The sequence below is a fragment of the Anomaloglossus baeobatrachus genome, chromosome 4 (genome assembly GCF_048569485.1).
Source record: "Anomaloglossus baeobatrachus isolate aAnoBae1 chromosome 4, aAnoBae1.hap1, whole genome shotgun sequence".
NCBI lineage: Eukaryota > Metazoa > Chordata > Amphibia > Anura > Aromobatidae > Anomaloglossus > Anomaloglossus baeobatrachus.
In genome coordinates, this window is record NC_134356.1 from 585,378,368 (window position 1) to 585,394,998 (window position 16,631).

At 40.5% G+C, this 16,631-nt stretch overlaps 1 protein-coding gene across 3 annotated transcripts in view; it reads right to left on the reverse strand.

Moving 5' to 3' along the window:
* Positions 1-16,631, reverse strand: part of UNC5D (unc-5 netrin receptor D) — a 952,147-nt gene that overhangs the window by 362,502 nt on the left and 573,014 nt on the right. For all 3 annotated transcript variants that reach the window (XM_075346117.1, XM_075346118.1, XM_075346116.1), the window contains exon 6: positions 2,816-2,983. In XM_075346117.1, the coding sequence (XP_075202232.1) occupies positions 2,816-2,983 (168 nt within the window). The remainder of the gene's footprint in view (positions 1-2,815; positions 2,984-16,631) is intronic.

The following is a 16,631-nucleotide window of genomic DNA, read 5'->3' on the forward strand; positions in this document are numbered from 1 at the left end:
CATGCATGGCTTTCAATGGCACTGGGTCACTTGTGTTTATTGATAACATAACAGCAGACAAGAGTAGCCGGATGAATTCTGAAGTGTACCGGGATATACTTTCAGCCCAGATTCAGCCAAATGCCGCAAAGTTGATTGGACGGCGCTTCATAGTACAGATGGACAATGACCCCAAGCATACAGCCAAAGCTACCTAGGAGTTCATGAGTGCAAAAAAGTGGAACATTCTGCAATGGCCAAGTCAATCACCAGATCTTAACCCAATTGAGCATGCATTTCACTTGCTCAAATCCAGACTTAATACGGAAAGACCCACAAACAAGCAAGACCTGAAGGCTGCGGCTGTAAAGGCCTGGCAAAGCATTAAGAAGGAGGAAACCCAGCGTTTGGTGATGTCCATGGGTTCCAGACTTAAGGCAGTGATTGCCTCCAAAGGATTCGCAACAAAATATTGAAAATAAAAATATTTTGTTTGGGTTTGGTTTATTTGTCCAATTACTTTTGACCTCCTAAAATGTGGAGTGTTTGTAAAGAAATGTGTACAATTCCTACAATTTCTATCAGATATTTTTGTTCAAACCTTCAAATTAAACGTTACAATCTGCACTTGAATTCTGTTGTAGAGGTTTCATTTCAAATCCAATGTGGTGGCATGCAGAGCCCAACTCGCGAAAATTGTGTCACTGTCCAAATATTTCTGGACCTAACTGTATGTGCAGAAGTGAGCCTCAGGTTGTGCCACCCTAGGGGCCTGGTTGAGGTTTTGCTATGTTCCATTTGTAGCACCTCTGAAGCCATCAGGGAGCTACAAGGTACTGCATCCTCACCGGGATGCAGGGCCTACCCCCTAGGGACCCAAAAGACCAGTGCTAGTAACACACAAATACTCCAGGTAATCCCAGTTTTCCCCAACAATCCCCCATAGAATGGTACAAGGCTAGTGTCGGACAAATGGATGGCCGCTTAGAGGTGGAGCCAATCCAGTCCACTAGCTGACAGGTGGGAGAGGAAGACTGAGGTCAGGAGGAGAGTAGTTAGTCAAGGTCTAGAAGTGAGAGTGGACGTGAGCAGATGCATTGAATAGGAGTGAACAGTAACCTGGTGCCCAGGAGGCTAGTTGCCGGTGGAGTATGGTGGAGTACTCCTGGAACTATGCACCAATGGGGTACAGGACCCTAGGCCAGGCAAAAGCTCCAGGCAGGCCTGATAAGACCTGCACAGTGAGGGGACCATCAAGGACCTCACTGACCTTGAGGTCCGGGACTCAGTAGCAAAAGGAGAACCAGAGACAGGACCAGAGACTCCAACCCCACAGGGTTCACGCTACCATCATACGGACTGCAGTGGAAGACCACTAGACGGCGACCCCCAGCTGCTCTACGCCACGGGAACCCAACAACCAGAGACAGGGGCAGGGGAAGAAGGTACCAGATTACTAAACTGGCACTGGGACTAAGGAGACCTGAAGGTGAAACCAGCCGGCATGGGGTGACCAGTTACCACCAGAAAATGAGTAAAGATCCAGTTGCACTGAACCCCTTTGTGTGGACTATCTTCCTCCGACACTCGTCACATCACCTGCCCTCTGGGGCCCGGCCCTGCTTGCGGAGGGCCTAACATCCAGGCTGCAATTAACACCAGCCCCAGTAGTGGACATTGTGCAGCGGCGGCTCCATCTACATAGCCGCAAGACCGCAAGTGGCGTTACATGTGAACATTATTCTAATTCCCTGTAAATATTCCCCTTTTCAAAAAGGACCCAGGGCACGGCACTGGGCAATGGCCACCAAAGTGACATTCCCCAGTTGTACACCGCCGGGGACCGAGTACCCATAACCCTGGGTGACATATACTATATGCTCAGTATTGAGCCTCAGGTGGTGTCACCAAAAGAGGGGGCTGGTGTGGGATAAGCTGGTGCTCCTGCATTGTAGCTGTTGTGTCCGTGGCATCACAAGCATCATAACTGGACTAAAGGCCACTTTACACGCACCGACATCGCTAACGAGATGTTGTTGGGGTCATGGAATTCATGACGCACATCCGGCCTCGTTAGTGACGTCGTTGCGTGTGAATCGCACGAACGACCGTTAACGATCAAAATTACTTACCTTATCGTTGATCGTTGACACGCCGTCCATTTCCCAAATATCGTTGCTGATGCAGGACTCAGGTTGTTCATCGTTCCTGTGGCAGCACACATCGCTATGTGTGACACCGCAGGAACGAGGAACTACACTGTACCTGCGGCTGCCAGCAATGAGGAAGGAAGGAGGTGGGCGGGATATTCCGCCCGCTCATCTTTGTCCCTCCGCTTCTATTGGATGGCTGGCGTGTGATGTCGCTGTGACGCCGCACGAACCGCCTACTTAGAAAGGAGGCAGTTCGCCGGTCACAGCGACATCGCAGGGCAGGTAAGTCCGTGTGATGGGTGTAAGCGATGTTGTGCGCCACAGGCAGCGATTTGCCCGTGACGCACAACCGACGGGGGCAGGTACGCTCGCTAGCGATATCAATAGCAATATCGCAGCGTACAAAGTGCTCTTAAGAGTGTGTAGTGGTTATAGACTGAAAATATTTGGTTGAACATAACCCGTCCACTCGCACCTCAGTTCTTCAAGTGTGTAGACTCCAATTTTTCTGAGAATTGTTATGTGTACTGAGCATGGTAGTGCTCCCTCATCAATATTGGTCATCTATCTCCACTAATCTCAGAATATTTCGAAGGATAAGGGAAGGTAAGGAAGGAGACATCAATAACCTACCAATTTTATATACAAAAATCAGTACTCTATACAAGTATGGGGCCTCTCACCTGGACATTGTGAGGAGCAGCTGATTTTCTGCATAGACGATCCTTCGCAGAACATGCCACCATTCAGTGGTGTTGGGTTAGTGCAGGTCCTGGAACGTTTCTGGACTCCACGGCCACAGCTGACACTACATGCTGACCACTCTAGCCATGATGACCACCCTCCGATCACTATAACAAAGAAACATATATATTCTATACTTACATATATAATATTAAATATACAGTGTGTTGTGAATCCAGCTTATAAATTAATTAAAACCGATGACATTACAATTACATCAGTCACATCTGTTATATAAAATTATGATATTTTACTGGGTAAGAATGAAACTAAAGAACCTGGTAGATGAAATCCATCTCATGGCTGTATTCTGAATAAACAGCCATTCTCATGACTTATTTACCTTAATGCTTTAGTCAGACTCTTTTACTCCCCAATTTCCTTGACAGCTATTTTCCTCACAAGTATCCTGACATTTCTGCTACAAGAAACACATATTTCAGCCACAATCAATAGTTTCAGCCAGTGAACTTTTCATTTGGTCCTTCTTGGCTACAAGCTTACAGCATGCTGAGGGCTGACTGACAGTAGTAACCTGTCGGGAATTCCGAGGTTAGCACCTCAATATTTTTTCTACAGGAGTCACTATAACGGAACTATGAACTATCACTCACAGCTGAAGAAATAGCCTGTTCAGCTTCAGAAAGTTACAGTGAGTGTGGAATTGTAAGCAGTAAAAAAAAAATTATGTTTTTTACCAAATAAATAGATTTACAAGTCAGCCATAACAATAAAATCACCTGCCAGGGGCAGGATGAAAGACTGGCAGAGGTGGGCCACCGCCTAAGGGCTACATATCGCATGGATGAGATGCAATCTGAAGGGAAAAAACAGTCATTATGGTTTTTAAGGCATTGCATCGCTGTTATCACTCTGGTCCCTCTACTATGCAGGCCAATGCCACCCTCACTCATATGCTGCTCCATCAGACATATTATCCTACTGCTTCTATGCCTGCACCTATTGCAAAGCAGTCACAGGACGCAAGTGGACCTAAGCGGTAAGCACTCACTACTAGATTAGTTGTACATCCCATTTCATCAGCCATGCCAGTAGTCTTTAGCCTCTGAATTGAACAGGCTGTACAAACTTTAAGCTGTCGGGAGTTCGCAACTCTTCTTTTGATAAGTCAGCCTGATGTAACTTTATTGTTGCGAAAATGCATGTGACATTGCACCAGACCGGCTGATCAAAAGAACTGCAGACACCCCCAGGTAACAGATGGTACTTCCTCTTCCATGTAACTGCCAGAGAACATTCTTATGTCTGACATATTGGAAGTGAAAATAAATTCACATCACCTTTACGCCAGTCAATAGGCATAAAATACAACTGCAGGCACGGAATTTCTCTGACGACGAGTGACCTATGGAGCCTCGTTCTGAGAATGTTCCAAGAACGAGGCTACATAGGTCCCTACTGGTTGGTGGCAGGTATGAAATTTCTCACGGACATGGAAATTTTGTGCCTGCCACTGAACAGGAGTAACCTATGGAGCCTCGCCATCAGAACAAGATTCAATAGGATTCAATGGATGTCGTGGGACATTACATTATTGGATTATGTTTAAATTTCATGATCTTTTTAAGATAATAAATTTATGAACAAGAGAGTGTGGCGGAGTCTTTATTCACCATTGGATTACTTCAGAACGTAAAGGATTTTTTAAATTAATAATTTGGTGAATTAATTGGTGAACAAATAAATTGGCGAATCAAATTTAAGATAGCCCCCTTCACATGTCCATGATTCCAGTACATGTGGAATTCATTTTTTTTTTCATGGATTCCACACGTACCCATGATAACCTATGATACTCATAGTCAGTGTTTTCACATATACCGTGTATCTGTGTGAATCACAAGGAGACTTGCGGGTTATTTCTGGCAGCACAGATGACAAGGGCCAGTACAAGTCTATGTATTGAAGAAATCCATACTGCAAAAATATGGATGGCACACTGATAACACACTGATGGAAACACTGATGACACCAATACCGGATTTTCACATGTATTTTATATGCACATGTGAATGGGGCCTTATGCTAAGAAGACGTCGAGTAAACTAGAAAGTCTATTTCCCATAAGGAAAAACTCTGAGGTCTCTTTAGCCCATATAGCTCCCTGCAGAGTAAATGTAGCATTACATGGTGATTGGTAAAATAAATGTCCACCATAAAATACATGGAGAGGCCTGGTCACCAGAGTGAGAGGAACTTTTAAGGAGTTACTTTCTATTCAGGCTGATAAAGAACGGTAGTGAGTTTTTGGCTTTGTCTTGCATTTGGTGGGAAACAGTGAAATTGTGGTACAATCTGCAGGAGAAAGTATCACGTAAGATGGTATTTATCTCTTACCCAAACATCTGCCCAATTCTGAAAGTATTCCCGTCTTCAGTTTTTGAAACCGTTAATGCAAAGTCACATAAATGTACACGATTGTGGGGAGATTTCATGAAGAGGTGCTGAGGATCTGAGCTCCCAATACATATGGCAGGTGCTGGCTATATTAAATTACGTGTAAAATTGCAGCATCCGGAGCTAAGCTGTTAACCATTTATATGCTCCTGTCCATCTCAGACAGCAGTGTTTAAATGGACTATGCGCTGGTGCTCATGCACACTGGTTCCCCATCAGCTCTCCACAATGTGCTTTTAGTGCAATAATAGGTTAACATGGGAGGAGAGGGCCTGGAAAATGCCCCCATAGCTATTACCCTGTTAGTCATGTGAAGCTCATCTACAGCCTGACCTGCATAGGACACTAAAATTTTCACTATAGTCCATAATATACTGTAAAGGCTGCTTTACACGTTACAATGTATCGTGCGATCGCATTTGCGATCGTACCCGCCCCCATCGTTTGTGCGGCACGGGCAATTTCTTGCCCGTGTTGCACAATGCTGTAACGCCCCATCACACGTACTTACCTTCCAAACGACCTCGCTGTGGGCGGCGAACATCCACTCCCTGAAGGGGGAGGGACGTTCGGCGTCACAGTGACGTCACACAGCGGCCGGCCAATAGAAGCGGAGGGGCGGAGATGAGCAGGACGTAAACATCCCGCCCACCTCCTTCCTTCACCATTGCCGGCGGCCGCAGGTAAGCTGCAGTTCATCGTTCCCAGGGTGTCACACGGAGCGACGTGTGCTGCCCCAGGTACGATGAACAACAGGACATTCAATTTTTAGAAAATGAGCGACGTGTCAACGATGAACGAGAAGGTGAGTATTTCTGCTCGTTCATAGCTGTCACACGCTACGATATCACTAACGAGGCCGGATGTGCGTCACTTACGACGTGACCCCGCCGACATCTCGTTAGATATATCGTAGCGTGTAAAGCCCGCTTAAGAGATCCAATTATCTCATGTTCAAGTCCCCTAAAGGTGCTGAAAAATTATTTAAAAAAAATTAAAAACTGTTCTAAAAAATATAAAAGTTTGAGTCACCATTCTAATCCACATTAAAAATAAAGAAATAATAATTAAAAAAATGTTATCACCACGTCTGTAAATGTCTGTTCTACCAAAATATAAAATGAATGAACCCAATTAGTAAACACTGTAACAGGAAAAAAAAATAATAATGGCAAGATTGCAATTTTTCAGTCACCATTCCTTCCTAAAAAACGCAATAACAAAACAATCAATCATTGAAAAGATAAATGTTACACTTCTTAAAAAATTGCAACATAGACCAAAAATGTAAATAAAAAATAATCAAAAAACCTTTTGAACTTTTTCCGTAATGAGAAAAAATCAATGCAAATTTGGTATCATCATAATCTTATTGACCTGGACAGTTATTTTTACCACAAAAGTTGTAAATACAAAACCCAAAAAACAGTATGAGAATTGCATTTTTTTTCACAATTTCATTGCTCTTGGATTTTTTTTTTCCGGCTTTTCATGATGGTACTACTATGAAAACCAGCCTGTTTCCGGCATTCATACGAGATTATGATTTTTGCTATATACAGCTTTACTGTAGCATCGCTGTATATAGCACAAGTGATAGGATGATTGTAGGTTCAAGTCCTTTAAAAATTGGAAAAAAAAGAAAAGTTCAAATCACACCCATTTACCTTATAAAAAAATTGAGTAATCAAAATATACAGATACTGAATTTGGTATCACTGCATTTGCAAAAGTCTGATCTTTTATAATAAAAATTAAATTAGGCCGATCAGTAAATGGCATAACGAGAAAAAAATCAAAATGCCAGAATTATGCATTTCCGGCCTCTGTAATAACACAAACAAAGTAATAACAGGAGATCAAATCATGCTATAATTTAACCCAAAATGATATAAATAAAAAACATTGGCTCGAGTCCCAAACACAACCCTACATACAGCTCCATATCCTGAAAAATAAAAATGTTATGGCCCTCAGAAAATCACGACAAGCAAATTTATTATTTTTGTTTAATTCTGATTTTTTTTTTCACCGCTTAAAACAAAAACTAAGTATGTTTGGTATCTCTGTAATCGTACTGACCTGGACAATCATAATACTCAACTATTTTCATGGTAAAATGAATGCTCTAAATAAAAAACTCAGAAACAATTGCAGAATTGCACTTTTTTGCTGTTTTGCCACACTTTTTTACTTACCAAAAAATCATATGATAAAACAAAGGGTGTCTTTAAAAAAATGTTGTCCCACAAAAAACAAGCCTTCACTTGGCTATATCAATGAAAAAAATAAAAAAAATATATGGCTCTTGGAATTAGGGGAGGAAAAACAGAAATGCAAAAATGAAATACTGCCCGATCCTTAAATGGTTAAAGATATTGAGGATGTCATTGGGAGTAGAGATGAGCAATTCCGTCGATGTTCGCCGGCAGTAAATGAGCCTAGCTCCACTGGCTCGAACTTGACTCGAAACCTCAGATCAAGTCACTGATTGGCAGTTTGAATCTCCGCCCACATACAGCCAGCCATAGAAAGATGGAGGGTGGGTGGACTTTTTTTGTTTTTGCACACTACATCTGATCACGCTGTTGTTACCCTAATTGTGCACCGTTGAAACACTGTAAGCGGCTCGCACAGGGCTCAGCACTGAGTGTACCCGAGCACAGCGTTGCTCACACAAGTTTTGTTCGCACGTAAAGCGTCTGAACTCCGAACCCCAAAATTTGATTTTTAAATTTGGTGTTTGGTTCGAAAACCAAACCTCAGGTTGGATCATCTCTAATTATAGGGGTTTCAATCAAAATAGAAATCCAGCTGTATTCCTGTTTGCGTATTCCTGTATTTCAGATTCTTGGGAACTTGGACCAACTCTAAAGGCCGCTTTACACGCTGCGATATCGTGACCGATATCGCTAGCGTGCATACCCGCCTCAATCGGTTGTGCGACACCGGCAAATCGCTGCCCGTGGCACACAACATCGCGCGGACCCGTCACACTACATACCTGTGCAGTGACGTTGCTGTGACCGGCGAACCGCCTCCTTTCTAAAAGGGCGGTTTGTTCAGCATCACAGCGGCATCACAGCAGCATCACTGAGCCGCTGCCCAATAAAAGCGGAGGGGCGGAGATGAGCGGGACGTAACATCCCGCCCACCTCCTTCCTTCCGCATTGCGGGCGGATGCAGGTAAGGTGAGGTTCCTCGTTCCTGTGGTGTCACACATAGCGATGTGTGATGCAGCAGCAACGAAGGACTACATCGCTAGCTGCAGCAGCGATAATCGAAAATAGGGGGCATGTCACCGATGAGCGATTTTGAACATTTTTGCGACGATTCAAAATCGCTCATAGGTGTCACACGCAAAGACATTGCTAAAGCGGCCGGATGTGCGTCACAAATTCCGTGACCCCAACGAGATCGCTTGAGCGATGTCGCAGCGTGTAAAGCGGCCTTAAGTGTCTAGTTTGATGTCATCGCCATGGAGGAACAATACCAGATGTAACCCAAAAGCAAGAACAGTGCCATTTCAGAAGATAAATAAACAAAAAGCAACCATTTTTCTAATCCCAGATAACCCCTTGAACTGGAAGGCTATATAATAGAGAGTAGAGAATTGCATTATTTTATTGATTTATGATATAGGATACTGGTGTAGGTAATTGTCAAGTTACTTTGGAGACCTAAACCTTATGAAAGAAAAGTGAAATTAATTCATAGAGGGTTCTGACCCATTTAGAAGATAAAAGTCTAAAATGATGAATATTAATGTTGACATTTTACACTTGCTTTATAGCAGTGGAAAGACTCCGGCTGAATGCAGGTCCACATGAACCCTCGAGGCAAATCAATAATAGGTTTAAAGCCATATGATTTGAAGAACAGTAGTGCGCAAAAGTATGTGATCTATAGCTGGGAGGGTACAATCTACAAACTCTCCTGGACCTACTGCCACAGCGTCAGATTGAAACGTTGCCAAAGAAAACAATACATTTCAAGGGGTATTACCATTTGAGACATTTATGGCATATTGAAAGGTTATTCCATAACTAGAGATGAGCGAACCAGAGGTTCGGTTTTCTAACCAAACACCACCTTCTAAAACATGGCTTGGGTTCGGATGCTTCATTTGCGAATTTAAATCGCACGAGCAATGCTGTGCTCAGGTACGCTTACTGCTCAGCCCAGTGAAAGCCGCTTGCTGTGTTTGAATGGCGCACACCGCGGATAACAACATTGTGATCACATGTAGTGTGCAAACCAAAAAAAAAAAAATTGAAAATACCAGCCCACTCTCCGCCGGAAGGGATCTGTTTATGGCTGCTTGTATGTGGGCGGAGACTCAAACTGCCAATCAGTGTTTCGAACCTACTAGGGCAAGGTTCGGACATGTGCAGGTTTGGTTTGTTCCCTACCAGCGAACCAAACCTCCAACGGTTTGCTCATCTTTAGCCATAACTATTCTACAAGTGTTGGTTCAACTTTTAAGACTCCCATCCATAGGAAAAATGAAGGTCTCCTTTGAAATTGCAATTTACATGACTTGACAAAATGACTTAATGCCTAATTACTCTCAACATTCTAGGATGAAAATAATAATTTAATACTTACATGACCAACATAGCAAAGCGACGGTTAGGAGACTACCATTCTGCTGATATAGAGGTGAAGCAAATGTCAAGCTAGCTGTGGTATTACAGTACCAAGAGGCCACTAATGTGCATTAAATTAAAATGCATGCCTCTCTATGAGGGGTTCAAGAAATGTATACAGAGTTTTGCACAGTATGTGCTCAGCCCTACACCCATCTATGAGCCATTTATCATATATTAGATATGGAAAGCATATGTAAATTGAACCAATCACAGAGAAATATTTCTAGGACCAGTGGGTTAATTTATGGTATTGTGAAATAACACAGTATATATATATATATATATATATATATATATAAAAACCCTGGGGCTGCAGGTTGATCTGTACAATATTTGCAATTCAGAAACAAGAAATTCAAGTTATCCTTCTTTAAAACTTCCATACTGTCCATAGACTATAAGTGTCTGTACAGTCCACACTTTTATCTGAAGTGATGTTCTTAAACATCAATACAGAGTAAGCAGCTTGTATGAGATCATGCAGCTGTGGGGGCAGGGAGCCTGCTGTCAGACACAGCCAGACTCTGACAGAAAAGGCATACATTGATTACTACAATGTTTGCTTTCTCCATTACTGGATACATTATGCTGAACAAGTGGTCATGTATACAGATTAGGACGCACTGACAGTGTTTTCTCTGTTAAGCCTAATTATCATGTGATTGCTGGGTGGGAAGGGAAGCAGGAGCTCCTGGATGCTAGGAGACCAAGTCAATTCTACTATATAGGAATGGGGCTGAATCTCCCCTGTAACTGAAATATCATCCCAAGTTACAGGGAAAATAAGTAAAAGGAATGTATTAATATTTTAAAATATATCCCAAAAGTCTTTAAAGACTTGATAAGGGGAACAGTATGAGAAATAAGAGAAAAATGTAATTAAACAAGTAAGAAAAAAAATATACATATATGTATACAGTGTATACATATATATATATATATATATATATATATATATATATATATATATATATCTATATATACACACACATCAGGAGATCTCAAGATAATTTGCCCTAATAAAGTAGATAAATAAAAAGTATAAATGGTATATATATATATACATATATATATATATATATATATATATATATATATATATATATATATATATATATATATATATGTATACAGTATATATATAGTATATAATAATATATATTATTTTAAGTGAAATGAAAATAATTTGTATTTGACTTTTTATATATATACACATATAGATTATATATATATATATATATATATATATATATATATATATATATATACAGTTAGGTCCAGAAATATTTGGACAGTGACACAAGTTTTGTTATTTTAGCTGTTTACAAAAACATGTTCAGAAATACAATTATATATATAATATGGGCTGAAAGTGCACACTCCCAGCTGCAATATGAGAGTTTTCACATCCAAATCGGAGAAAGGGTTTAGGAATCATAGCTCTGTAATGCATAGCCTCCTCTTTTTCAAGGGACCAAAAGTAATTGGACAAGGGACTCTAAGGGCTGCAATTAACTCTGAAGGCGTCTCCCTCGTTAACCTGTAATCAATGAAGTAGTTAAAAGGTCTGGGGTTGATTACAGGTGTGTGGTTTTGCATTTGGAAGCTGTTGCTGTGACCAGACAACATGCGGTCTAAGGAACTCTCAATTGAGGTGAAGCAGAACATCCTGAGGCTGAAAAAAAAGAAAAAATCCATCAGAGAGATAGCAGACATGCTTGAAGTAGCAAAATCAACAGTCGGGTACATTCTGAGAAAAAAGGAATTGACTGGTGAGCTTGGGAACTCAAAAAGGCCTGGGCGTCCACGGATGACAACAGTGGTGGATGATCGCAGCATACTTTCTTTGGTGAAGAAGAACCCATTCACAACATCAACTGAAGTCCAGAACACTCTCAGTGAAGTAGGTGTATCTGTCTCTAAGTCAACAGTAAAGAGAAGACTCCATGAAAGTAAATACAAAGGGTTCACATCTAGATGCAAACCATTCATCAATTTCAAAAATAGACAGGCTAGAGTTAAATTTGCTGAAAAACACCTCATGAAGCCAGCTCAGTTCTGGAAAAGTATTCTATGGACAGATGAGACAAAGATCAACCTGTACCAGAATGATGGGAAGAAAAAAGTTTGGAGAAGAAAGGGAACGGCACATGATCCAAGGCACACCACATCCTCTGTAAAACATGGTGGAGGCAACGTGATGGCATGGGCATGCATGGCTTTCAATGGCACTGGGTCACTTGTGTTTATTGATGACATAACAGCAGACAAGAGTAGCCGGATGAATTCTGAAGTGTACCGGGATATACTTTCAGCCCAGATTCAGCCAAATGCCGCAAAGTTGATCGGACGGCGCTTCATAGTACAGATGGACAATGACCCCAAGCATACAGCCAAAGCTACCCAGGAGTTCATGAGTGCAAAAAAGTGGAACATTCTGCAATGGCCAAGTCAATCACCAGATCTTAACCCAATTGAGCATGCATTTCACTTGCTCAAATCCAGACTTAAGACGGAAAGACCCACAAACAAGCAAGACCTGAAGGCTGCGGCTGTAAAGGCCTGGCAAAGCATTAAGAAGGAGGAAACCCAGCGTTTGGTGATGTCCATGGGTTCCAGACTTAAGGCAGTGATTGCCTCCAAAGGATTCGCAACAAATTATTGAAAATAAAAATATTTTGTTTGGGTTTGGTTTATTTGTCCAATTACTTTTGACCTCCTAAAATGTGGAGTGTTTGTAAAGAAATGTGTACAATTCCTACAATTTCTATCAGATATTTTTGTTCAAACCTTCAAATTAAACGTTACAATCTGCACTTGAATTCTGTTGTAGAGGTTTCATTTCAAATCCAATGTGGTGGCATGCAGAGCCCAACTCGCGAAAATTGTGTCACTGTCCAAATATTTCTGGACCTAACTGTATATATATATATATATATATATATATACAGTATATATATAGTATATAATAATATATATAATTTTAAGTGAAATGAAGATAATTTGTATTTGACTTTTTATATATATACACATATAGATTATATATATAAATATATATATATATATATACATATATATACATATATATGTATATATATATATCTATATATATATATATATATATATATATATATATATACACACACATATATATGTATATATATATATATATATATATATATATATATATATACACCCATAAATATATATATATATATATATATATATATATATATATATATATATATATATATGTATATATCAAAGATTAAACCATTAAACCCACTCACGAAAAAAGCGTAAGTTTATTTGTATATCAAAAAGAGAAAAAAACTTTGAGCTGTTAAAAGAGCATTTACAATAAAACCTGGAGTTGTGCTTGTTCAAAAAGTCCAAAAAGTACCTGATCCTGAATGGATAAACTATTGCTTACAGGTGCCTGCAAAAATAAGTAGCCCAAAAAATATAATGTGCAAACAGCAGAAGATATTTAATGGAATTAGCTCTGGTTATTAATGTATTTCCCATTTTCTTAATGGTAACACCTGCCTGGGTTGAATGTAGAAGATAATCCTTACAAGGTAATTCTGCTGTAAAGTTAAAACTGCAGTTTGATGTAAAAATGTAACCAAGGGGGGTTGTGATGATGATTGACAAATTCCCTTTAAATGTGCGTCTGTCAGAGCCAGTAGAGTAAAGAATGACGCACGCGCGATGCAGACACCCCAGGACCGCTCAGTATGCTGCTGGTACACGGTGCTACACACACACTGGGGCTGTCTGCACGTTTCGTCTCCGTACTTTAGCCCTATGCAGGCACAGCTGGGCTTGAATTGTAGCTGTGGAAGGTAAGAGGATAGTGAAGTGGATTTTGCAATCCCTCAAGGCTTCACACAGTGGGATACAGTGTAAATAATATTGATCATATGGAAGTGCGGTTCAGGTATTTTTGGATCTCTCCACCGCATGCTGGTTTCTATTACAAGCAAGCATCATGCGTAACATTCTGGTAATTGTAGTAATTAATAGAATAACAGAATCTGAACTTCTTGTTCCATGGCTAATTTCCCTCCTGCAAGTCACAGTGGATAATTGACAGCAGCACTGTAAATGTAAAAATCACAAATAAGTGGTCAAAAAATTCTAGATTTTTGGTTTCTCACTTATTTGTCAACATGGTTATGTTGTACATGACATATTCTAACGCCCTACCAAATTATAGGTCAAATTCAAACTCTTTTAGATTGGCAAAAACTCAAGGCCAATGGTAAAAGTTTATGGAGCCATAGATAATAAGTTACGTGATGCTTCTTTTTACTTATGAATGTTGTTCAAAATTTTATCTATTTTCAGGAATGTTCACATGGAGTTTTATGGCATAGAGTTTAACACTAGAACTACTGGACTCGTGACACCTATATAGAAATACATAGTGCAAAGTGACTACCTCAGGAGTTCTAGTGTTAAAGACTAACTTGAAAAATACACTTCAAAGTGTATTTAAAGAGTATTTGAAGCATTATTAAATGTGGATTTTAGAGAGGATCTGCCAAAAAATGTCTCTACAATGACGATACCCTACAACATTATTTACACCACACTATGAATATCACAAAAGAAATATAAAATTGCTGTTCTTCTAACATGACACTTTAAGGGGGTGTGCCCACGATCAGTGTTTTCAGCGTTTTAGACACAGCATGCTTCAGCTGCGTCCAATATGCTGCGTTGAACAGTACAAACACAGTGGATGGATTTCTAGAAATCCTGTTCCCACTGTGCTTGTTTTTTCGGAAGCAAACACTGACCTGCGGTGCGTGTTTCCAGACCGCAGCATGTCAATTGTTTGCTGCGGATTCACATGCGTCCTCCATAGGGAGAATACAAGCGAGAGACTGCAGCGCACTGAACCCTGATCGTGGGCACATGCAGCTGCGGTCTCCTGCGGTCTCCTGCGGTCTCCTGCGTTCTCCTGCGGAGAAGACGCACGGCCCCACAGGTCAGGATCCGCTGAGTCCAGGATACAGTGAGTCCTAATTGTGTGCACATACCCTTAAACAAAAAAAAAAACAAAAACAGAATATAGAGTGATCAAAAAGTCATATTTGCAGTACACTAAACAGTACTAATAAGGTCTGCAGCATGACTTGTAAAACTTAAGCTCTTGTACAGCTTTAAAAATAAATTAAAAAAAATTACAGGTCTTGAAATATGGTGATTGTTGACATAAACTAATTTTTTTTTTTCAAATTTTTTTTTGTTAGAGAAGTACTAATATATAGTACTGGTATATGGAAATGTATGAATCTTTCTGCTGTGAGCACCCTAAAAGATAGAAAGGAGACAGAAGTGTAGCAACGTTAATTTGTCTGTTTCAGTGACTTTTAATGCATTAAAGTTAAGCTTTACCACATTTGTCAATATATAATCCCTAGAACAGGAATCCAAGCACTCACATTACCCTTCATTGGACAACAACCGTTAGGAAAGGTTTTAATAGAGTGCTGGGTAATCATCCATGGTCCCTGGTTTGCCATTCATTCTCACTGAGGTTACCAGTCACAGTCTAGTAAAGTTGTGGGATCCTCTTGCTCTCGTGCTTTATGGGGTTCCAGTGATCACATTTTTTATCTTGGTTCTTTCCAATAAAAAATGATCACCTATCCACTAAATACTTAAAAGGGGTGTCTGGTCTTAAAGGGAACTTGTCACCAAATTTGGCAACTATAAGCTGCAGCCACCACCAGTGAGCTCTTATTTACAGGATTCCAGAATACTGTACATAACAGCCCAGGTCATGCTGTATAACATAAAAAAACACTTTTATAATACTCACGTAAGGGGTGGTCCTGTCTGATGGGTGTCGCTGCTCTCCGGTCCAGCACCTCCTCGCTACGGTCAAGCACCTCCTCTCTGCTGCTCTTGCTGTCCTTCTTCTGAGGCCCGTGTGCATGACGCGTAATATACCATGCAGACTAGCCAGCATTGAGGTCCTTTGCAGGCGCATTTAGATCTGCCCTGCTAAGTGCAAAGTATTGTAGTGCGCATGCATGGGTGATGTTTAACCTTTCTGGAGATAGCAGCAGGAAGGAGGCATCAGACCAGAGAGAGGAAGCACCGGACTGGACCGCCTCCCTAGGTGAGTATTATTTTATAACAATACAGCATGGCCTGGACTCTTATATACAGTATTCTAGAATGCTGTATATAAGAGCTCAGTGGTGCTGGCCGCAGCTTATAGTTGCCAAATCAAGTGACAGGTTCCCTTTAAGCTACAAGTCTGCAGTCGCTCTATGGGACTATAGACTTGTGAATCCTTACTGGGCGCACACTGCACACTGTGAGGCTTATAAATGGTTATTGTATATTCAGATAACTTGATTTCAATAATAGATAATTAGATAAATTGATTATCTGCAATTACTTTATTAGAAATGATTGAATCTTTTGAAATTTAATTTCACCAGCTGATGCAAAGTTTTCCTCCAAAATTGATTTTTGGGTAATACATTTGCTATGAATTGCTGGAGCTCCAGTTGCCCAGAAAAGACTCATACTATTCTGAGATTTCCTAGGACTGTATCCTTTGGTAAGCACTCTTCATAGGTGTCTTGTCTGTCAGACATTCATATACACACATAGAGTATCGTATATTTAGAGATTTTTGGCTTTTCCTTCCTATTTT